Raw genomic sequence first — 23,877 nt, 5'->3', positions numbered from 1 at the left:
ACCTCATTATCACCCCAAGGCCCTAGTTTACATTACCGTTCGCTCTTGGTGTTGTACATGCTATGGGTTTGGACAATGTATAATGATATGTATCCATCATTTTATTGCCATAGAGCATACATACTTTCGTTGCCCTAAAAATATCTTGGGCTCTGTTAATTTGTCCCTCTTGCATTCCCTCTCCCTCCCAAACACTGACAACCACAAAACTTTTTACTGTCTCCACAGTTTTACCTTTCCTATAAATTCATATAATTGGAATCATACAGTATGCAGCCTTCTCAAACTGGCTTCACTCTCTTTCCAATATTCACTTAAGGTGACTCTATCTTTTTGTGACTTTTTAAAATGTAATTATTTAATGATATGGGAAAACAACATGTCATGAAACAAGCTGGTCACAAATGGTTGGTAAAGTTTCGCTTTTGATAAAAAAATTACGATGTCTATAAAACACTGTAAGGTTACATATCAAAATATGCACAGTATTTAATTCTGTTCATTGATTAAATATTCTTCCCTTTTCTTTTGTGTATTTCTTGAAACATGATTATTTCTGAAACAAAAAAGAAAAACAAGTTACTAGATAAACAGTTATTAAACATCAGGAGTCCAGCATTCAAGGTCTGAAACCTACAACAGGTCCAGCTAAGGTGACAGTGGCCAAGCCCAGTTGCAGAATATCATTCCTTTTTTTTCCTTTTGGAAAGCCATCTATCAGACTGTTTCCTCTACATCTGATGTTCTCCGTGTACTTACATTTAACAGAAATTTGTGAATACTAACTGGCATGAACAGTAAAATGATGCGAGGAACTGTGTTTTTAAATTGCTACAAAATGTATTAGGTTGGTGCAAAAGTAATTGCAGCTTTGCAATTGTTTTTAACCCTTTTGTAGTTATGAAGCACACTGCAAATAAAACATAAAACACGTAACACACTAGAAATCAAGAACTCCTACAACGAAAATCCCCATCTGACTAAACCCCTGGGTTAGCTGCTTTTTTACTTCTGTTCACTTTCATTTTTCACGCAAATTTATTTATTTATTTATTTATTTATTTATTTATTTATTTATTTATTTATTTATTATGGTACGAATGACCTTTATTGATTGCAACTGGAAGGGGAATAGGAAAGGGGGGATACGACAGCTCCGGCTCCAGGGGCACCTGCACAGACTTTGACACAGTCCTCAAAAATTGCAAATCTATTTTCGTTTCATGGATCTAGAAGAGGTAATTTTTTTCTCAAAAATATCCTTTGCCTTCTAAGTACTCTTCAGATTTGAAAGGGCTCACTAAAATCCAATAGTTTAGTGGTTATCAGAGGATAAGGGGGGAGGGGGTTAGTAGATAGGGTAAAGGGCATCAAATATATGGTGACGGAAGGAGAACTGATTCTGGGTGGTGAACATACAATGGGATCTATAGATGATGTAATACAGAATTGTACACCTGAAATCTATGTAACTTTACTAACAATTCTCACCCCAATAAACTTTAATTGAAAAAGGGAACTTACATGTTATTCCTTTTCAGCTGTTGTGTAGTTTCATTGTTTTGTTTTCCCTCTCTTGCTGATTATATTTTGTGGATTGGAGATTTTCCATGGAAGTATACTATGATTCCCTTCCTTATTTTTTGAGAACCTTTTAGGTTTTTGTTTTGTGGTTACCATGAGATTTACATAAATATCTCATAGTCACAACAGTCCATTTTAAGCTGATAGCAACTTTTTTTTTATTAAATTTATTGGGGTGACAATTGTTACTAAATTTACATAGATTTCAGGTGTACAATTCTGTATTACATCGTCTATAAATCCCATTGTGTGTTCACCACCCAGAGTCAGTTCTCCTTCCATCACCATATATTTGATCCCCTTTACCCTCACCACCCACCTCCCACCCCCTTACCCTCTGGTAACCACTAAATTATTGTCTGTGTCTATGAGTTTTTCTTTCTCATTTGTTTGTCTTGTTCTTTTTGGTTTATATACCACATATCAGTGAAATCATAGGGTTCTCTGCTTTGTCTGTCTGACTTATTTCACTTAGCATTATACTCTCAAGATCCATCCATGTTGTCACAAATGCTCCTATATCATCTTTCCTTAACGCCGAATAGTATTCCATTGTGTATATATACCACAACTTCTTTATCCATTCATCTATCGAAGGACATTTTGGTTGTTTCCATGTCTTGGCCACCGTAAACAAAGCTGCAATGAACATTGGAGTACACGTGTCTCTATAGAGAAATGCTTTCACATTTTTTTGGGGGGTAGATACCCAGGAGAGCGATGCTGGGTCATATGGTAATTCTATTCGTAATTTCTTGAGAAACCTCCACACTGCCTTCCATAACGGCAGAACCAGTCTGCATTCCCACAAACAGTGTATGAGGGTTCCTTTTTCTCCACAGCCTCTCCAACACTTGTTACTATTTGTCTTATTGATGAAAGCCATTCTGACTGGGGTGAGGTGATATCTCATTGTGGTTTTCATTTGCATTTCTCTGATGATTAGCGATGTTAAGCATTTTTTTCATATGTCTATTTGCCATTTGTATATCCTCTTTGGAGAAATGTCTCAGGTCCTCTGTCCATTTTTCAATTGGGTTGTTTTTTTTGTTGTTGTTGAGTTTCATGAGTTCCTTGTATATTTTGGATATTAGCCCCTTATCAGAGGCACTGTTTGCAAAAAATCTTCTCCCATTCAGTTGGTTGCCTCATTATTTTGTCAATAGTTTCTTTTGCTGTGCAGAAGCTTTTCAGTTTCATATAATCCCATTCGTTTATTTTAGTTTTTACTTCCATTGCCTGTGGAGTCAAATTCATAAAATGCTCTTTGAACCCAAGGTCCATAAGTTTAGTACCTATGTTTTCTTCAATGCAGTTTATTGTGTCAGGTCTTATGCTTAAGTCTTTGATCCATTTTGAATTAATTTTGGTACATGGTGACAGATAGCAATCCAGTTTCATTCTTTTGCACGTTCTGCCAGCACCATTTATTGAAGAGGCTGTCTTTCCTCCATTGTATGTTTTTAGCTTCTTTGTCAAAAATTATCTGTCCATATTTATGTGGTTTTATTTCTGGGTTCTCAATTCTATTCCATTGGTCTATGTGTCTGTTTTTCCGCCAATACCAAGCTGTTTTGATTATTGTAGCCCTATAGTACAAGCAAAAATCAGGGAGTGTGATACCTCCAGTATTGTTCTTTTTTTTTTAATATTGCTTTGGCTATTCGGGGTCTTTTGTGGTTCCAAACAAATCTGATGATTTTTTGTTCTATTTCTTTAAAAAATGCCATTGGGCAGTGTGGAGGTTCCTCAAGAAATTACGAATAGAATTACCATACGACCCAGCAATCGCTCTCCTGGGTATCTACCCAAAAAATATAAAAGCATTTCTCTATAGAGACACGTGTACTCCAATGTTCATTGCAGCTTTGTTTACGGTTGCCAAGACATGGAAACAACCAAAATGTCCTTCGATAGATCAATGGATAAAGAAGTTGTGGTATATATACACAATGGAATACTATTCGACGTTAAGGAAAGATGATACAGGAGCATTTGTGACAACATGGATGGATCTTGAGAGTATAATGCTAAGTGAAGTAAGTCAGACAGAAAAAGCAGAGAACCCTATGATTTCACTGATATGTGGTATATAAACCAAAAACAACAAAAGAACAAGACAAACAAATGAGAAACAAAAACTCATAGACACAGACAGTAATTTAGTGGTTACCAGAGGGTAAGGGGGTGGGAGGTGAGAGATGACGGTAAGGGGGATCAAATATATGGTGATGGAAGGAGAACTGACTCTGGGTGGTGAACACACAATGGGATTTATAGATGATGTAATACAGAATTGTACACCTGAAATCTATGTAAATTTACTAACAATTGTCACCCCAATAAATTTAATTTTAAAAAAATGCCCCCCAGTCAGAATGGCTTTCATCAACAAAACAAACAGTAACAAGTGTTGGAGAGGCTGTGGAGAAAAAGGAACTCTCATACACTGTTGGTGGGAATGCAGACTGGTGCAGCTGCTATGGAAGGCAGTGTGGAGGTTCCTCAAGAAATTACGAATAGAATTACCATACGACCCAGCAATCGCTCTCCTGGGTATCTACCCAAAAAATATAAAAGCTTTTCTCTATAGAGACACGTGTACTCCAATGTTCATTGCAGCTCTGTTTACAGTTGCCAAGACATGGAAACAACCAAAATGTCCTTCGATAGATGAATGGATAGAGAAGTTGTGGCATATATACACAATGGAATACTATTCCGCATTAAGGAAAGATGATATAGGAGCATTTGTGACAACATGGATGGATCTCGAGAGTATAATGCTAAGTGAAATAAGTCAGACAGAAAAGGCAGAGAACCCTAGGATTTCACTGATATGTGGTATATAAACCAAAAAGAACAAGACAAACAAATGAGAAACAAAAACTCATAGACACAGACAATAATTTAGTGGTTACCAGAGGGTAAGGGGATGGGGGGGGGGTGATGAGGGTAAAGGGGATCAAATATATGGTGATGAAAGGTGAACTGACTCTGGGTGGTGAACACACAATGGGATTTATAGACGATGTAATACAGAATTGTACACCTGAAATCTATGTAAATTTACTAACAATTGTCACCCCAATAAAATTAATAAAAAAAAAAAAGAATGAGATGAAGAAGGAGAAGGAGAAAGAGAAGAAAAAGAGGAAGAGGAAGAGGAAGAAGAAGAAGAAGATTTAAAAATATGAATAAAAAAGTGGCAATAATTACATATCTATCAACAATTACTTTAAACGTAAATAGATTAAATGCTCCAATCAAAACACAATAGGGTGGCTGAATGGATAAGAAAACAAGAACCTTACATAAGTTGCCTATGAAAGAATCACTTCAGATCAAAAGTCACACACAGACTGAAAATAAAGAGGTGGAAAAAGATATTTATGAAAATGGAAACAAACAAACAAACAAAGCTGGGATAGTAATATTTATACCAGACAAAACAGATTTCGAAACAAAGACTATAAGAAGAGACAAAGGAGGACCCAATACTTCCACTTGTGGGTGTTTATCAAAAAAAACCCAAAACACTAATTAAAAAAGATGTGTGCATCCCTATGTTCATTGCAGCGTTACTTGCAATAGCCAAGAGGTGGAGGCAACCTAAGTGTCCTTTAATGGATGAATGGATAAAAGAGAGGTGGTACATAAATACAAAGAAATATTACTCAGCCTTAAAAAAGCATGAAATCTAGCCATCTGCAACAACTTGGATGGACCTAGAAGGTATTATGCTAAGTGAAATAAGTTAGACAGAGAAAGACAAATACCATATGATTTCACTCAATGTGGAATCTAAAAACCAAAACAAACAAACAAAACAGAAACAAACTCATAGATACAGAGAACAAACTGATGGTTGCCACTTGGGAGGGGGGTGGTTGAAAAATGGGAAGGGGTTAAGAAGTACAAGTTGGTTGTTACAAAGTAGTCATGGGATGTAGAGTATAGCGTAAGGAATATAGTCAATAATATTGTAATAACTATGTATGGTGTAGAATGGGTACTAGATTTAACGGGAGTGATAGATGGGAGGGCGTTGGGTGATAGGGTGAAAAAGGTGAAGAGATTAAGAAGTACAAATTGGTAGTTACAAAATAGTCATGGCCATATAAAGTAAATCATGGGAATACAGTCAATAATATGGTAACAACCATGTATAGTGCCAGGTACTAAATTAGTCAGGGGAATCATTTCTCAAATTATATAAATGTCTAATTACTATGGTATACACTTGGAATTAATATAAAATAATATTGAATGTCAACTGTAATTCAAAAATTTAAAAGTGGGGAAATGAAGCTGAAAAATCCAAAGGGGGGTGTAAAAAGGTGGAACTTTTGCAGGTGATTCAAGTTAAGTTGCTATCAGCTTCAAATGGACTATTTCATCTATGAGATGTTTTAGGTAAATCTCATGGTAACCACAAAGCAAAAACCTAGAAGTTTCTCAAAAGATAAAGAAGGGAATCATAGCATACTACCATGGAAAATCTCCAATTGTCAAAGACAAGCAGTAAGAGAGGGAAAAAAGAACAATGAAACTACAAAACAGCTGAAAAGAAATAAGATGGAACTGGTAAGTCCTAACATATCAGTAAGTACTCTACATGTAAATGGACTGAATTCATCAATCGAAAGGCACAGAGTAGCTCAATGGATAAGACAAACAAGATCCAATATATGCTGCTTACAAGAGACTCACTTCTGCTTTAAGAACACACATAAGTGCAAATTGAAGAAATAGAAAAAGACATTCCATGCAAGTGGAGACCAAAAGAAAGGAGGAATAGTTATATTTATATCAGACAAAATAGACTTTAAGCCAAAATCAGGAACATGATGATAAAGGGGTCAATTCATTAAGAAGATACAACAACTGTAAAGGTACACACCCAATATTAAAGCACCTACATATATTAAGCAAATATTATCAGATCTGAAGGAAGAAATAAATAATACAATAACAGTGGGGGACTTCAGTAATTCTCTTTCCACAATGGGTAGATCATTCAGACAGAAAATCAACCATGAAACATTAAAATTGAACTATACATTATATAAAATGAACCTAACAGACATTTAGAGAACATTCTATCCAACATCAGCAGAATACACATTCTTCTCAAGCACACGTTGCATATTCTTCAGGATACATCATATAATAGGCAGTAAAATGAGTCTTAGCAAATTTAAGAAGACTGAAATCATACCAAATATTTATTCAAACTACAATAGTATGAAACTGGAAGTCAACAACTTGAAGAAAGCTAGAAAATCTACAAATATGTATGTGGAAATTAACACATTGTTGAACAACAAGTGGGTCAAAGAAGAAAACTAAAGGGAAATTTTTTAAAAATTCAAAACAAATCAAAATGGAAACACTACATATCAAAATCTGTGAAATGCTGCGAAAGCAGTTCTGAAGAGAAGTTTACAGTGATAAATGTATATATTAATAAAATAGAACAATCTAGAATAGACAAACTAACTTTACACCTTAAGGAACTAGAAAAAGGAGAGCAAATTAGGTCTAAAGTTAGCAGAAAGAAGAAAATAACAAAGATCAGAGTACAAATAAATGAAATAGAGAACAGAAAAAATCAAAATGAATTCAACAGCTTAGGAAAAGGATCATTCGTCTAGTCCAAGTGGGATTTATCCCTGGGGTGTAAGAGTGGTTCAGCATGAAATAATAAATGTGATACACTTATTAATAGAATGAAAGATAAAAATCATGTTACCATCTCAATAGATGCAAAAAAAGCATTTGACAAAATACAACAACCTCTTATAATAAAAACTCTCAGCTATTGGTCATAAAAGGAACATATCTCAATATAATAAAGACCATATATGACATACACACAGCTAACATTATATTCAATGGTAAAAAATTGAAAGTTTTTTCTCTAAGATCAGGACTAAGACAAGTGCACCCACTCTCACCATCTTATTCAATATAGTACAGCAGGTCCTTAACTAATGGCACTTCATTTCAAGATCATTTTGTTATAATGTTGATGAGTAAAAAGAAAAAGATTCCCAGCTGGGACCACTGTCTGTGTGGAGTTTGCACATTGTCCCCATGTGAGTGTGGGTGAGTGTGTAAGTGCCCCCAGCAATGGAATGGCGTCCTGTCCAGTGTTGGTTCCCACCTTACACTCTCAGCTGCTGGAAGAGATTCCAGCCACCAGTGCCCCTGAACAGGATTAATCAGGTTTGAATATAATTATCTTATTTGTTCATGTTAGTCTTTCTTAAATGCATGTATAGCTCACATTTATTTCAAAGTCTAATATTAGAAGTGTTTGGGGTCTTTATTTAGAAGTTAAGTGATGTTTTTCTGAGCAGAAATATGTCATAGGAACTTCACTCTTGTTTATATCAATCACCTTATTGTAAAGTTGGGTTTGTTATCTGTCATTTCATTTAAAGTCACAGTTTCCAAGAACCTATCAATGACATTAAGTGAAAACTTACTGTACTGAAAGCTCTAGCTAGAGCAATTAGGCAAGACAAAGAAGTAAAAGATATCCAAATTGAAACAGAAGAGGTAAAATTGTTATGTGCAGATGATATGATCTTATGTATAGAAAATCCTAAAGACTAGAGAAAACAAAACAAAACAAAAAACCCTAATCAACTGTTGACTTCAAAAACCAGCCAGATGTTTCTCCAGAACACTGGTTGATTTAGAAACAACAAAGATTTGCAGTTTGGGACATGAGGTCTAATGACAAACTAAACACAAGTACAGAGAAGCAAAGGGGAGGAATGCTCTTTTATGGACTTGGGAAGAGCAGTTGTAAAAGAAGAGTCCATTGGAGGAAACTGAAAGTTTGAAGTACAGTGACTTTTCATTGGCTGAGTTATGTCAGTTGCCCATTGTCCCAGCTGTTACTGGGCAAGCAGGAATCTTTTATTCCTCCTGTTGAGGTAGCAAAATAGTGACACTTCCTGTCAGAGGTGCAAGTTACATCTCTTTCTATTGGGGTCAGTCATGTGCATTGAGGACACTCGCCTAAAAATTCTCCATCCTAGCCTTCTCACTCTATTTTAAATGAGGTTTCTGTTTATTAATTTTTACACAAGAAATGCAGTAAAGCTTCATGACATAAATGCAACATAGAGAAATCCGTTGAGTTTCCATACACTAACAACTGAATATCTGGGAAAAAAATAAAGAAAACTATCCCATTAATAGTAGCACCAAAAACAATAAAATGCTTAGGAATACATTTAACCAAGGATGTGAAAGATCTCTACAAGGAAAACTACAAGATTTTGATGAAAGAAATTGAAGACACAAACAAATGGAAAGATATTCTGTATTCATGAATAGAAGAATTAATATTAAAATGTCCATACTACCCAAAGTCCTCTATAGACTCGATGCAACCCCTATCAAAATTCTGGTGATAATTTTTACAGAAATAGAAAAAAATATCCTAATATTTGTGTGGAACCAAAAAGACCCTGAATGGCCAAAGCAATCCTGAGTAAGAACAAGCCCAGAGTAACAATATTTCTGGATTTCAAACTATACTGCAAAACTATAATAATTGAAATAGTATGGTACTAGAATAAAAATAGACATCTGGACCAGTGGAACAGAATCAAGAGCGTAGAAATAACCCCAAACATATACAGTCAACTAATATTTGGCAAGCAAGCTAAGACCACTCAATAAAGAAAGGATAATCTCTTCAACACGTGATGTTGGGAAAACCGTACAACCACACAAACAAATGTGAAATTGGACCCCTATCTTATCATGCACAAAAAAAAAATAACTCAAAATGGATTAAAGACTTAAATGTAACACCTGACAGAATAAAACTCCTAGAAGAAAGCTTAGGGAAGAAGCTCCATGGCAATGATTTTGGGGTCGACACCAAAAGTTCAAGGAACCAAAGCAAAAATCAGCAAGTGGGATTACATCAAACTAAAAACTTCTGCACAGCAAAATAAATCATAACGAAATGAAAAGACTTCCTATACAATATGAGAAAATATTTTCAAACTATACAAGGTCTGACAACTAAGTTAGCGAACTTACCACTATGCATTGGCAGCACTGTACAAACAGCTCGGTAAGGTTTCATAACCTTGGTGTATCAGCATCTCACAGCTGTGTTTGTGTCAACATGTGGCGGTGTCTTGTTGAGTGGCTTTAATTGTTGTTGCGTGTTTTTGTGTGACCTCGCAAGAATGTCTGAGCTTGAATTAGAGCAACGAACAAACATTACATTTCTTGTTACACTTGGCAAGAGTGGAAGTGAAATCAGGGACATGTTAGTCCAAGTTTATGGGGATAATGCCATGAAGAAAATGGCAGTGTACAAATGGAGTAAACATTTTTTCTGAGGGGAGAGAAAGCATCACTGATGATAAGAGGTCAGGGAGGCCAGTAAGGAGCAGAGCTGACAAAAGCATTGCAAAAATTCCTTGAATTGTGCGTCAAAATCATTGGGTTGATTGTGAGAAACATAGTAGACCAAGTAAATATCGATAGAGAAACAGTTAGGAAAATCTTAAGTGAAAATCTTGGCATGAGAAAGGTGTGTGCAAAAATGATCCCAAAGGAGCTCACCGATGAACAAAAGCAAAGGAGAATTGAAGTTTGCCAAGACCTTTTGGAGAGGCAAGTTGATGTTTTGGGTCATTTAACACTGGTGATGAAACATGGCTGTACCAATATGACCCTGAAACAAAGTGTCAAAGCACACAAGGAAAGTGAGCCAATTCTCCACAACAAAAATGTTCCCTCTCTCCAAACCAAGAGTCAAAATGAAACTGACTCTGGGTGGTGACCACACAATGTGAGATATAGATAATGTATTACAGAATTGTACAACTGAAATCTATGTAACTATAATAACAATTGCCACCCCAATAACCTTTAATTTTTTTTAAAAAAAAGAGTCAAAACGATGTTGCTAACTTTTTTGATATCAGAGGGAATGTTCATTATGAATTTGTACCAACTGGACAAATAGTTAACCATGCTGACTATTTGGAAGTGCTGAAAAGGCTGCATGAAAAAGTTAGATGAAAACGGCCTGAACTTTTCGCCAACAATTCATGGCTCTTACATCATGACAATGCACCAACTCACACAGCACTGTCTGTGAGGGAGTTGTTAGCCAGTAAACAAATAACTATATTGGAACACCCTCCCTAGTCACCTGAACTGGTCCCCAATGACTTCTCTCTTTACCCAAATATGAAGAAAATATTGAAAGGAAGACATTTTGATGACATTCAAGACATCAAGGATAATACGATGACAGCTCTGATGGCCATTCCAGAAAAAAAGAGTTCCAAAATTGCTTTGACAGGAGGTCTAGGTGCTGGTGTCAGTGCATAGCTTCCCAAGGGGAGAACTTTGAAGGTGACCATAGTGATATTCAGCAATGAGGTATGTAGCACTTTTTCTAGGATGAGTTTGCAAACGTAATTGTCAGCCTTGTGTATCAGATAAAGGAGTAATATCCAGAATATATAAAGAACTCATGCAACTCAACACCACAAAACAAACAATCCAATTTAAAAAATGGGCAGAAGACCTGAACAGACGCTTCTCTCAAGAAGACGTACAAATGGCCAACAGATACATGAAAAGATGCTCAACTTCATGAGCTATGAGGGAAATGCAAACCAAAACCACAATGAGATACCATCTCAAACCCGTAAGAATGACTATTATCAACAAGAGAAATAATAACAAGTGTTGGAGAGGTTGTGGAGAAAAAGGAACCCTCATAAACTGCTGGTGGGAACATATTAATGAATTGGTACAGTCACTTTGGAAAACAGTATGGAGTTTCCTCAAAAATGAAGAACAAAGATACCATTTGATCCAGCAATCCCTTCTCTGGGTATTTACCCAGAAAAAATTGAAAACACTTATTGGTAAAGAAATGTGTACCCCAATGTTTATTGCAGCATTAGTCATGGTGGCCAAGACATGGAAACAACCTAAGTGTCCTTCAATGATGACTGGATAAAGATGTCGTGCATACATGTATGTTTAATAGAATGCTACTTGGCCGTTTGTATGTCTTCTTGAGAGACATGTCTGTTCAGGTCTTCTGGCCATTTTTTAAATTTGATTGTTTGTTTTTTGGTGTTGAGTTGCATGAGTTTTTCATATACTGTAGACATTACTTCCTTATCTGATACATAGTTTGAAAAAAGAAATACTGCCATTTGCAACAATGTGCACGTATCTTGAGAACATCCTGCCAAGCGAAATAAGACAGATGGAAATAGACAAGAACCATATGAGTTCACTCTTATGTGGAATAAAAACAGAAAGCAACAAATGGACAAACCAAATAAACCAATAAAGAAATCCCCAAAACCTAACACAGACAACAGTATGGTGTTTACCAGAAGGGAAGGGGTGAAGGGAGGTAGAAGCATTTAAAGGGGATCAAATGTATCATAACAAAAAAAGACTTAACTTTGGGTGTTGAACACACAATGCAATGTACAAATGATGTGTTTTAGAATGGTACACTTACATAATCTCATTAACCAATCTCACCCCAATAAATTTAATAAAGTTAATTTAAAAATGTGTGTATTCTCCCAAATTCACTCTGGGCACCAGGTGACTAGCGCTGCCTGTGCACTAGGCAGGGAACTCTTTGGCACAGCGGAGGACAACCTGGAGATTACCTGGTGGGCTTAAGCCAAGACTGGTGCTGCTTTCTGTTTTGCTTTGCTTGGTGATTTTTTTTTTTTTTTTGGTTTGTTTGTTTGTTTGTTTTGTTTTGCTTTTTTGTTTTTTTGCTTTTGTTTTTGTTTTGTTTTGTGTTGTTTTGCTTTGTTTTTCTCTTTTTTCCTTTCTTTTCTTTTTCTTTTTTTTCTTTCTTTCTCTTCTTTTTTTTTCTTATCTTTGCTTGTTGTGATTTGCTTTGTTCTGTCTTTATTTCTTTGATATCTTTGCCTATGTTGAGTGGGGATTGTCGGTTGTATTTTACATGTGAATGTACTTGATTTGTTTTCCTTGTTGTTGTTGTTGTTGTTGTTGTTGTACTTGGTAACTTTATTTGTGCTGAAACTGCCCTACCAGGGCCCAGATTAAGAGGCACAAGATTCAACATATCCAGAAGCCAACTCTGGACCAAACCAGAGTACTACCGGGTTTGACCTACAAGTCACCCATGGAAGGAGGGCCCTAAGACTCAGGAATACTGACCACAGGGCTGGTGGAGCTACTCTCAGCGTGCATTTGTGCAGGAAAGGACAGAAACTGCATGGTCTCTCTGAAAACTGTCATCCAGACCCCTCAGCCCCTCGCATTTAAATCTACACTCCCAAATTCACTCTGGGCACCAGGTGACCAGCGCTGCCTGCGCAATAGGCAGGGAACTCTTTGGCACAGCAGAGGACAACCTGGAGATTACCTGGTGGGCTTAAGCCAAGACTGGTTCTGCTTTCTGTTTTGCTTTGCTTGGTACTTTTTTTTTTTTTTTTTTTCTGCTTGTAGTAATTTGCTTTGTTCTGTCATTATTGCTTTGATATCTTTGCCTATGTTGAGGGGGGATTGTTGGTTGTATTTTACATGTGAATGTACTTGATTTGTTTTCTTTGTTGTTGTTGTTGTTGTTGTACTTGGTAACTTGATTTGTGCTGAAACTGCCCTACCAGGGCCCAGCTTAAGAGGCACAAGATTCAACATTTTCCAGAAGCCAACTCTGGACCAAACCAGAGTACTACCGAGTTTGACCTACAAGTCACACACCCAGAGGGAATTCTCTGAAGGCACAAGAGCCCATAGAGGCCAAACCTCATTTAAGTGGCCAACCCTCACCCAGCAGAACACCCTGTGGTGAGCAGAGCCAAGTTTCACAACTAGACGGCCTAGGAGTTAAGCCCACCTACTCACAAGCAAAAAGCAATCAAAGTTCTTCTTGAACAGGACGATATACTAAACACACGAGCCACCTGTGGAGCACATGCAGAGAAGAATGAAGTAGTCCAAGTCAAATATAAAAGACACATACTACATAAGATAACCCAGCAAGAACTAAGAGCTCTAGGGGATCTTCCTAATACATCAAAGCAAACACAGAGAGTCAGTCAGAATGGGGAGACAAAGAAACATGTCCCAAATAAAAGAACAGAAGAAACCTCCACAACTGGAACCAAATGAAGCAGAGGTAACCAACATGTCAGAGACAGAGTTCAGAACACTGGTGATAAGAATGTTTAAGGAGCTTAGAGAAGACATAAAGAAGGATATAGAAATCATAAAGAACAACCAGTTAGAGCTAAAAAAGGATGTAGAAATCTTAACGAACAACCAGCTAGAACTAAAAAACACAATTACCGAAATTAAGAACTCACTTGAAGGAATGACCAGCAGGTTAGATGAAGCAGAGGATCGAATCAGCGACTTAGAAGACAAGTTAGCAGAGATCACTCAAACTGAACAACAGAAAGAAAAAAGAATAAAAAACAATGAAGATGGGTTAAGAGACCTCTGGGATAACATCAAGCGCAACAACATGCGCATCATAGGAATACCAGAAGGCGAAGAGAAGAAGCAAGGGATTGAGAACATATTTGAGGTAATAATGTCCGAAAACTTCCCTAACCTGATGAAGGAAACCAACATACAAGCCCAGGAAGTGCAGAGAGTTCCAACCAGGATAAACCCAAACAGGCCCACACCAAGACACATTATAGTTAAAATGGCAAAGCTTAAAGACAAAGAGAGAATCTTGAAAGCAGCAAGAGAAAGGCAGAAGGTTACATACAAGGGAACTCCCATAAGACTATCAAATGACTTTTCTACAGAAACATTGAAGGCAAGGAGGGAGTGGCAGGAGATACTCAAAGTGATGGAACACAAAGGCCTACAACCTAGATTGCTTTATCCAGCAAGGCTATCATTTAAAGTTGATGGAGAGATAAAGAGCTTCCCAGAAAAGAACAAACTGAAAGAATTTATGACAACCAAGCCAGCATTGCAAGAAATACTAAAAGGACTTCTGTAAATAGAAGAAAGATGAAAACAATTTACTACAAATCTAAAAATGGCAATAACTATGTACCTATCAATAATCACTTTAAATGTAAATGGATTAAACGCTCCAATCAAGAGACATAGGGTGGCTGAGTGGATAAGGAAACAAGACCCTTGTATATGCTGTATACAAGAGACTCATTTCAGATCAAAAGACACACACAGGCTGAAAGTGAAGGGTTGGAGTAACATATTTCATGCAAATGGAAGCAAAAAAAAAGCTGGAGTTGCAATACTTATATCTGACAAAATAGACTTTAAAATGAAGAACATATTAAAAGACAAAGATGGGCACTATATAATAATAAAGGGGTCAATCCGACAAGAGGACATAACTCTAGTAAACATCTATGCACCTAACATAGGAGCACCTAAATATATAAAACAGGTATTGATGGACATAAAGACAGAGATCAACAGCAACTCTATCATAGTAGGGGACTTCAACACACCTCTGACAACAAGGGACAGGTCCTCCAGACAGAAAATCAATATGGAAACAACAGCCTTAAATGATACTTTGGAGCAGTTGGATTTAATTGATATTTTCAGAGCATTTCACCCCAATGCTGCAGAATACACGTTCTTCTCAAGTGCACATGGAACATTCTCTAAGACAGATCATATGTTAGGACACAAAACAAGCCTTGATAAATTTAAGAAAATTTTAATCATACCAATTGTCTTCTCTGACCACAGTGCTATTAAATTAGAAATGAACTACAGGGGAAAAAAACCAGGAAGATACACCAATTCATGGAGGCTGAATAACATGTTGCTAAATAATGAATGGGTCAAGCAGCAGATCAAAGAAGAAATCAAAAGATATCTTGAGACAAATGAGAATGAGAACACGACGACCCAAAATCTATGGGATGCTGCGAAAGCAGTCCTAAGAGGGAAGTTCATAGCACTGCAGGCCTACCTAAAGAAACAAGAAACATCACTAATTGACAGTTTATCTTCACACTTAAGGGATCTGGAAAAAGAACAGCAAAATAAACCCAAAGGGAGCACAAGGAAGGAGATAATAAGGATCAGAGCAGAAATAAATGAAATAGAAACCAGAAAAACAATACAAAAGATCAATGAATCCAAGAGTTGGTTCTTAGAGAAGATAAACAAAATTGACAAACCTTTAGCCAGACTCATTAAAAAAAGGAGAGAGAGGACCCAAATTAATAAAATCAGAAATGAAAGAGGAGAAGTGACAACAGACACCACAGAAATACAAAAAATTTTAAGAAATTACTATGAGCAACTATATGCCAACAAATTTGACAACCTTGAAGAAATGGACAATTTTCTAGAGGCGCACAACCTTCCAAGGCTCACTCAAGAAGAAACAGAAAGCCTGAACAGTCTGATTACCACCAGGGAAATTGAATCAGTAATCAATAATCTCCCAACAAACAAAAGCCCTGGACCAGATGGCTTTACAGGTGAATTTTTCAAAACGTTCAAAAAAGAATTATCACCTATTCTCCTCAAGCTCTTCCAAAAAATCCAGAAGGAAGGAAGACTCCCAAACACTTTTTACGAAGCCACTATCACCCTGATCCCAAAAGCAGACAAAGACACCACAAAGAAAGAAAACTACAGGCCGATATCTCTAATGAACATAGATGCAAAAATTCTCAACAAATTATTAGCAAACAGAATTCAGCAATACATTAAAAAGATCATACACCATGATCAAGTGGGATTCATCCCTGGTATGCAGGGGTGGTTCAACATCCGCAAATCAATTAATGTGATACACCACATTAACAAAATGAAAAATAAAAATCACATGATCATATCAATAGATGCAGAAAAAGCATTTGATAAAATACAGCAACCTTTTATGATAAAAACCCTTAAGAAAGTGGGAATAGAGGGATCATATCTTAACATAATAAAGGCCATATATGACAAACCCATAGCTAACATCATACTCAATGGGGAAAAGCTAAAACCATTCCCCCTAAGATCAGGAACAAGACAAGGTTGCCCACTTTCTCCACTTCTATTCAACATAGTACTGGAAGTTCTAGCCACAGCAATCAGAGAAGAGAAAGAAATAAAAGGCATCCAAATTGGTAAGGAGGAAATAAAATTATCATTATATGCAGATGATATGATTCTATATATAGAGAACCCTAAAGACTCCACCAAGAAACTATTAGAACTGATAGATGAATTTAGTAAAGTAGCAGGATATAAAATTAATATTCGGAAATCAGTTGCATTTGTATATACCAATGATAAAATAGCAGAAGGAGAAATTAAAAAAACAATTCCATTTACAATTGCTCCAAAGACTATAAAATATCTGGGAATAAATCTAACCAAAGATGTAAAGGATCTGTACTCAGAAAATTATACAACACTGAAGAAAGAAATGAAAGAAGACATAAATAGATGGAAACACATTCCATGTTCATGGATAGGAAGAATTAATATAGTTAAAATGTCCATACTGCCTAAGGCAATATACATATTCAACGCAATTCCTATCAAACTACCAACGACGTTTTTCACAGAAATAGAACATATAATCCTAAAATTTATATGGGACCATAAAAGACCCCGGATAGCCTCAGCAATCTTGAGAAATAAGAACAAAGTGGGAGGTATAACGATACCTGATTTCAAACTATACTACAAGGCTACAGTAATCAAAACAACATGGTACTGGCATAAAAATAGATACATAGATCAATGGAACAGAATAGAGAGTCCAGATGTAAATCCATGCCTATATGCCCATCTAATCTACGACAATGGAAGCAAGAATGTACGATGGGGTAAAGACAGTCTGTTCAATAAGTGGTGTTGGGAAACCTTGATGGACACATTCAAGAAAATGAAGCTGGACCACCTCCTTACACCATATACAAAAACAAATTCAAAATGGCTTAAAGACTTAAATGTAAGATCTGAAACCATAAAATATCTAGAAGAAAATATAGGAAGAAACTTCATGGACATTACCCGGAGTAAGATTTTCACTGATATATTCCCTCGCGCGAGCGAAGTAAGAGAAAAAATAAACATGTGGGATTACATCAAACTAAAAAGTTTCTTCACAGCAAAGGAAACCATCAATAAAACAAAAAGGGATCCTACTGTATGGGAAAAGATATTTGCCAATGATATATCTGATAAGGGATTAATATCACAAATCTATAAAAAACTTACTCAACTCAACTCCAAAAAAACAAACAACCCAATTAAAAAATGGGCAGAGGACTTGGGGAGACATTTCTCTAAAAAGGACATACAGAAGGCAAGAAGACATATGAAGAAATGCTCAACCTCACTAACCATCAGAGAAATGCAAATAAAAACCACAATGAGATACCACCTCACTCCAGTCAAAATGGCTATTATCAATAAATCAGCAAACAACAAATGCTGGCGCGGATGTGGAGAAAAGGGAACGCTAGTGCACTGTTGGTGGGACTGCAGATTAGTGCAGCCACTATGGAAAACAGTATGGAGGTATCTCAGGAATCTGAAAATGGAACTACCCTATGATCCAGTAATTCCACTCCTAGGCATCTACCCGGAGAAATCCAAAACTCCAATTCAAAAATCTGTATGCACTCCTATGTTTATTGCAGCACTTTACACAATAGCCAAGATATGGAAACAACCAAAATGCCCATCGGTAGATGACTGGATTAAGAAGCTGTGGTACATTTATACAATGGAGTATTACGCAGCCATAAAGAAGAAAGAAATCTTATCATTTGCAGCAACATGGATGGATCTAGAGAACATTATGTTAAGTGAAATAAGTCAGAAAGAGAAAGACAAGTACCATATGATCTCACTTATATATGGAATCTAAAGAAAAGACTATGTGAATGAACTAATCAGAGACAGTTTTGGGGACGCAGAGAAAAAACCGAGAGTGGTTAGATGGGTGTGTGGGAGGGGGTTGGGGATAAGGGGAAAGGTGAAGGGATTTGGAGGCAGCTGGTGACCACAAGATGGCCTCGGGGTTTTTTTTTTTTTTTTTTTTTTTTTTTTGAAAATTAATTTGGGGAAGGTATTCAATAATGTTGTAAAGATTTTGTTGGGTATCCGATGGACATGCGTCCTATTTGGGAGACCACCTCAGGGATGCTGTGGATACCTGATCATGGCATTGGACACCAGAGGCTGGACATTAATGAATGCCAACTATAATTTTATATATATAATGTGATGGTTCGGTGTGGGGTCGGAGGGATGGTGGATGGGGGGAGGGGGGTTCACAGTGTGAGGGATATGGATGATGAACGTCTAAGTATTACCTTGTTTTGTACACCTGAAACTAATAAATAAATAAATTTATGAAAAAAAAATGTGTGTATTGGGAAGTAAAAGAAGCCAACCTGAAAGGGCTATATACTGCATGATTACAAGTATATGACAATTGTGGAAAAGGTAAAACTATGGAGACAGTAAGAAGATCATTGCTTGTCAGAGGTTTAGTGGGAAGGAATAAACAGGTCAATTTTTCTGCAAACTAAAAACTGCTCAAAAAATAAAAGCCAAAAAAAGCAACAATAAAAAAAACAAACCCTCAACATACTCTTACCATACAACCCAGCAATGGCACTCCTGAGCATTTACCCTAGAGACATAAAAACTTTTGCCTATACAAAGACCTGTACACAAATGTTTATTAAAGCCTTACCTGTAAAAGAAAAACTGGAAACAACCCCAATGTCTTTGAATGGGTAAATGGCTAAACAATCTTGGTACATCCATACCATGGAATACTGCTCAGCAATAAAAGGGAACAAACTATTAACACAGGCAACTCAAGGGCATGCTGTTCAGTGGAAAAGCCAATCTCAAAGGTCACATATTGTATAGTTGTATTTATGTAGCATTCTAGAAATGACAAAATTATGGAAATGAAGAAGAGATAAATGGTTGCCAGGGCTTGGCGAGTAAGGAGGATCATAATAAGGGAGTGAGGAGGGGAGTCAAGTGAGATGGTGGGTAAGAATGTGACTATAGGGAGGTAGCAGATGGAGATTCAGTCATGGGCTAGGTCTACACCCTGATGTTGATGTCATGTGATTACATAAATCTACACATAAAATGACATAGAACTATACACATGAGGCAGAATAAATAAACAGGGTAAGATCTAATCTCCTAACTAAATGACCTAAGATATTTTTTTAATTCCTCATTCAACAAATAGTTTAAAAAGTCCCGGATGGTTCTACCAGACAACTAAGTTATGAGTTCTCTGAAATAACCAACTGACCTGACACCTGCAGCTCCCAGATGGCCTCCTGGTCATTATTCTGGGAGATGAACCAGCATCCGTAGACACCAGTGTCTGAGAGAGTGACCTTCTTCAGCCTCAGGGAGACATGCCCCTCCGCTATGGAGTCCGTCAGCAGCTCGGTTCTCCCTCGATAGGCTGGCATCTGCATATGATGCTGGTTTTTCCCTTCTCTGAAGAGATGCACCACAGCATGGAACTCATCTCTGAAGAACCTCTCAAGTGGCCTCTGCACTTGTCTTAGGAGAGAGGAAGCACGAGAACACTGCGTCCTCCCCGACCACAAGCTGGACGGGCTTGTCTGGTCCCACCACCTGCCACTGGCCTGTGGAAGGAAGCACAAGAGATAACTGAGCAAAGGCCCTGTCAGTGTGTCCTACTCATGGCCTGCGTGTGCCCAGGGGTGCGACATCCGTCTTATCTCCTTTCCAAACCCAGTGACCTACATCTGTACATCCCCTAAGCTTGACAGAGCACTTCCACATCCCTACTTCATTATGTCTCCCCAAACATCCCGACAGGTGTGCGTTAGTGATATTCCCATTTCCAAGATGAGAACACAATGTCTCAGAGGGACTAAGTAAGTCAATGAGGGGCATGAGAGCACTTTCCAAATGCTGACCCTCTGACTGGAGGAGAATCTATACCCACATTCTCTTGTGCTGCCCATCTGCTTCACCACACCCTCACAACAGCCCCTTTTAACTTTTGCCAAAAACTAAAGATGACTCATTTTCCAAGAGGAGAGTATTAACAATAAAATCTCCACTTTGCGGCAATTTGTTTTCTCAAGCACATGGTTCCGTTTTGTATACGTCTCATGGGTACAGTAAAAAAATGTCTTTGTCCATAGGTTAAACCTTTATTTTTGCTTCCTTATTTTCTTTATCTACTTGTTCTGCCAAATTCTGAGAGACATACATGACACTGTGACAAAGAGATTTTGCAGTGTTTACTTTATACATTTGCTCTCCGGTGAATTCATGCTGACTATCTTTTCCACAGAGTGTGCTTTCATACTTGTGTAACAATTTCTTTTCTCCACTTTGTAATGTTGGGGTAAATGGGGCTTCATTCAGCTTTACCAGCAGATGTTACCTTTCATTTGTTTCTATTTTCTGGGTGCAGCTTTACCCTCGTCTTCATTTTGAAACCTTCTTCATCATCTTGTTTGAAATGCGTATTTGTTTTCTGTAAGTCTCCCCTGCGTGACTCTCAGCTCTGTGGGGACAAGGCCTGTCCGTTTGCTCAGCACAACACCCCCACCCTCATGCCCAGCACAGTGTTCGGCTCAGAGCACAGGCTCCACAAAGAGTGGTTCCATTATGTAAGATGAGCACCTTTTTCTCTGCTACTTGCTCATTTGCTAATGATCGTGTCAGTAATTTTCCTGCTGTAAATCACACTAATCATTTGTAATGATAAGATTTCTTCTTCACAGAGATCACAAGCTATGGAGGCTCCCTTTATCTTCTTGAATACACCTCTCTGAATAGGAATATCTCTTGATTAACTCACATGCATGCATTTCTGATAGGTGCATACACTGGTGTGGTGGGGTGTGTATATCACCAGAGAAAAGGGGATCACAGTGTATTTTCCTTTTCAAGCATGCGATCACTTAATTTCAAGTAAGGGATGTTTTTATTTTAGCACCCACATTATCATACTTTAAATGTGTTTTATAATTTTTTCTGAAAATTATTTCACTGATGGATCTTGAAGGAGTCAGATGATATAAAATGTGACTTTGCAGCAGAATCTCTGTTCAGCCACTGACCCGGCCTAGCAGACACTAAGTGCTGCCCCTCACCCCACGCACGCTGAGTCCTCCTGCAGTGGGCTGGGCATGTCCCTGCCCTGTGACAGCGCCACCCAGGAGCCTGGCCTCTGCTCTCTGCTGAGGGCTTTCTCTGCCCTTTGGAACCTGCTCAGTCTGATGCAGGGCAGCCCAGATGTACTGAGAATTTAACAGTAGTGGGGGTACACATCCCCTGTGGGGGCAGGAGGCAGTGGATGTTGGGATGATTCTGGGTTGGCATCTGTGTGGCCCCTCAGAAGGTGTTTTCATGTCAGTAACCAGCCCACTGGCAAACCCTCATTTGGTTTCCCTCCATTCTGCCTTCACTCTCTCCACTCCCTCACTTTTTTCTCCAGAATCACCTCCTCACCAGCCCACCTGCACTGAGACCTTTATCCTGGTCTACTTTGGGGGCTCAGCCTAGGTCAGCTGGGCTGCTGCTGTTGTGCCTTCAAGGCTGTGGGGGGCTCTCAAGCTGAGGGAACCTTTCCCTGGGGTGTCTCCGTCTCTCTGTTCAGCCCTTACTGCTGCTGTCATTTTCCTTGCCTCCAGCTGCTCCTTCTACCCTTTACTCCTTCCCCCGGGGACCAGCAAGGAAAAATTGTCTGTAATTCACACAGAGTCTGAGCTGATGGAACACTGGGCTCTGCTCTATGTACATGAGCTCATGTGATCTCCACACCGGCCTGATCAGGGTGTGATGCCATCTCCTGTCACAAGGAGCACACAGACACCTGGCGGAGTCATGAGCCACAAAGTTCATAAGCAGAGAAAATGAGGGTTTAAAATAAAGACTTCCTGCCTCTAAGGTCATTTCCATGACACCTGCTAGCTCTCCAGGAGACAGGGCTGTCAGAGAAACTTGTCACAAAATAGATGAGAATGAACATCAGTGAGAGGCTGTCCTGTGAACAAGACATATGGGTTTTGCTGTGGAAACATGGAGCATGTTTTGATTGCCCTTATTTCTCTCTTCTTTTCCATTATTGCACAACAGACATAGCAGATGAGTGGCAGAATGAACTTGTGCAGACAGGACCTTGTACTGCTGGACACCACCTGCACAGAGAGAGGGGTCTACTCCAGCCTCCAGCTTCCTCTCTGTACCTTATTCAGTTGCTCAACATCCTACACACCAGCCTTTGTGTTGATCATAACTAGAAGAAGAAAAGTGGACTTCTTCTCAGACTATGCCAGGTTACAACTTAGTCCTCACTTGAAGATCGCGACACCATCCCCCACCCTCAGGTCACATACCACATGTGTTTCCCACTCAGCATGTCCACAGCTGGACCATTATCTTTCCCCCAAACATCCTAATCAGTGTCTCCTACCCCATCCTCCATGTCAGAACCTGGTGCTCTACTAGAGACCCTGCCTAACTCCACAGCCCACCAGGAACAAACATTTCATTTATTCACCTTCACGTCCTTGGTGTGTCCCACCCCCACTCCTAGGCCCCTCTTCAGCACTCTTTGCCATGAGTTCTGGGCTGTTGTCACTGTTGGCACAGGCCTGAGACCTTCCCGCTGCTCCCTGCTTCCCGCAGCCCCTGGCATTGATAGATGTCAGCCTGGGGCAGAAGTCAGGGAAATGCAAACAAGAAAGATGCCCCACCCCACTGTGCCGTGGTCATGCAGCTAAAGAACTCAAAGTGTTAACCAACAAGAAGAGAGGCAGACGGAGTCCCGCCTGGAGGCTTACCTGAGCCCAGCCCCAGGAGACTGAGAAGCAAAGTGAGCACGAGGGTCCCAAGGGCCATGGATGTGTCTGCAGGTCGATCTCACGTTATAGAAACAGACGACAGCAGGGACAGGAGGATGGACTAGTTAGAGAGAAGAGGGGTCAGGCCAGCTTCTGAGGTGAGGAGCCATGAAGAGGCAGAGCTTGAGCTGATGGCAAGCTGCACATTCTTCTTAGAGTCACCTGACATAAACATGGCCCTGTGTGTTAGGGGACAGGGGACTCTGCACTTTGAATCACTGCATTTATTGGCCGGCCATAAACATTCATCTCAGACCAAGGAAGCAATGATAGAGAAGGGGGTGGGGCACACTGGGAGGGGTTTGTCCTGGGTCAACACTGAGCCCTGCGTGGCTGGCACGGACTGACAGATGCAGGGATGTCTTAAGGTCCAATCTGGCAGGTAGAACTGTGT

The 23,877-nt window shown here is 38.7% G+C and overlaps 1 protein-coding gene across 1 annotated transcript in view; it reads right to left on the bottom strand.

Moving 5' to 3' along the window:
• The window catches only part of LOC308491965 (butyrophilin-like protein 3), a gene marked incomplete at both ends in the record, with an annotated part of 100,582 nt that extends 77,101 nt beyond the window's left edge, over nt 1-23,481 (bottom strand). Inside the window, 1 exon segment of the mRNA XM_081036192.1 lies at nt 23,424-23,481. Within this exon segment, the coding sequence (XP_080892318.1) occupies nt 23,424-23,481 (58 nt within the window).
• Between the last annotated feature and the right edge of the window lie 396 nt (nt 23,482-23,877).

Source organism: Rhinolophus hipposideros (assembly GCF_964194185.1).
Source record: "Rhinolophus hipposideros genome assembly, chromosome: 23".
NCBI lineage: Eukaryota > Metazoa > Chordata > Mammalia > Chiroptera > Rhinolophidae > Rhinolophus > Rhinolophus hipposideros.
Note: the sequence above shows the minus strand (reverse complement) of the source record. Positions and strands in the feature narration are given on the sequence as shown.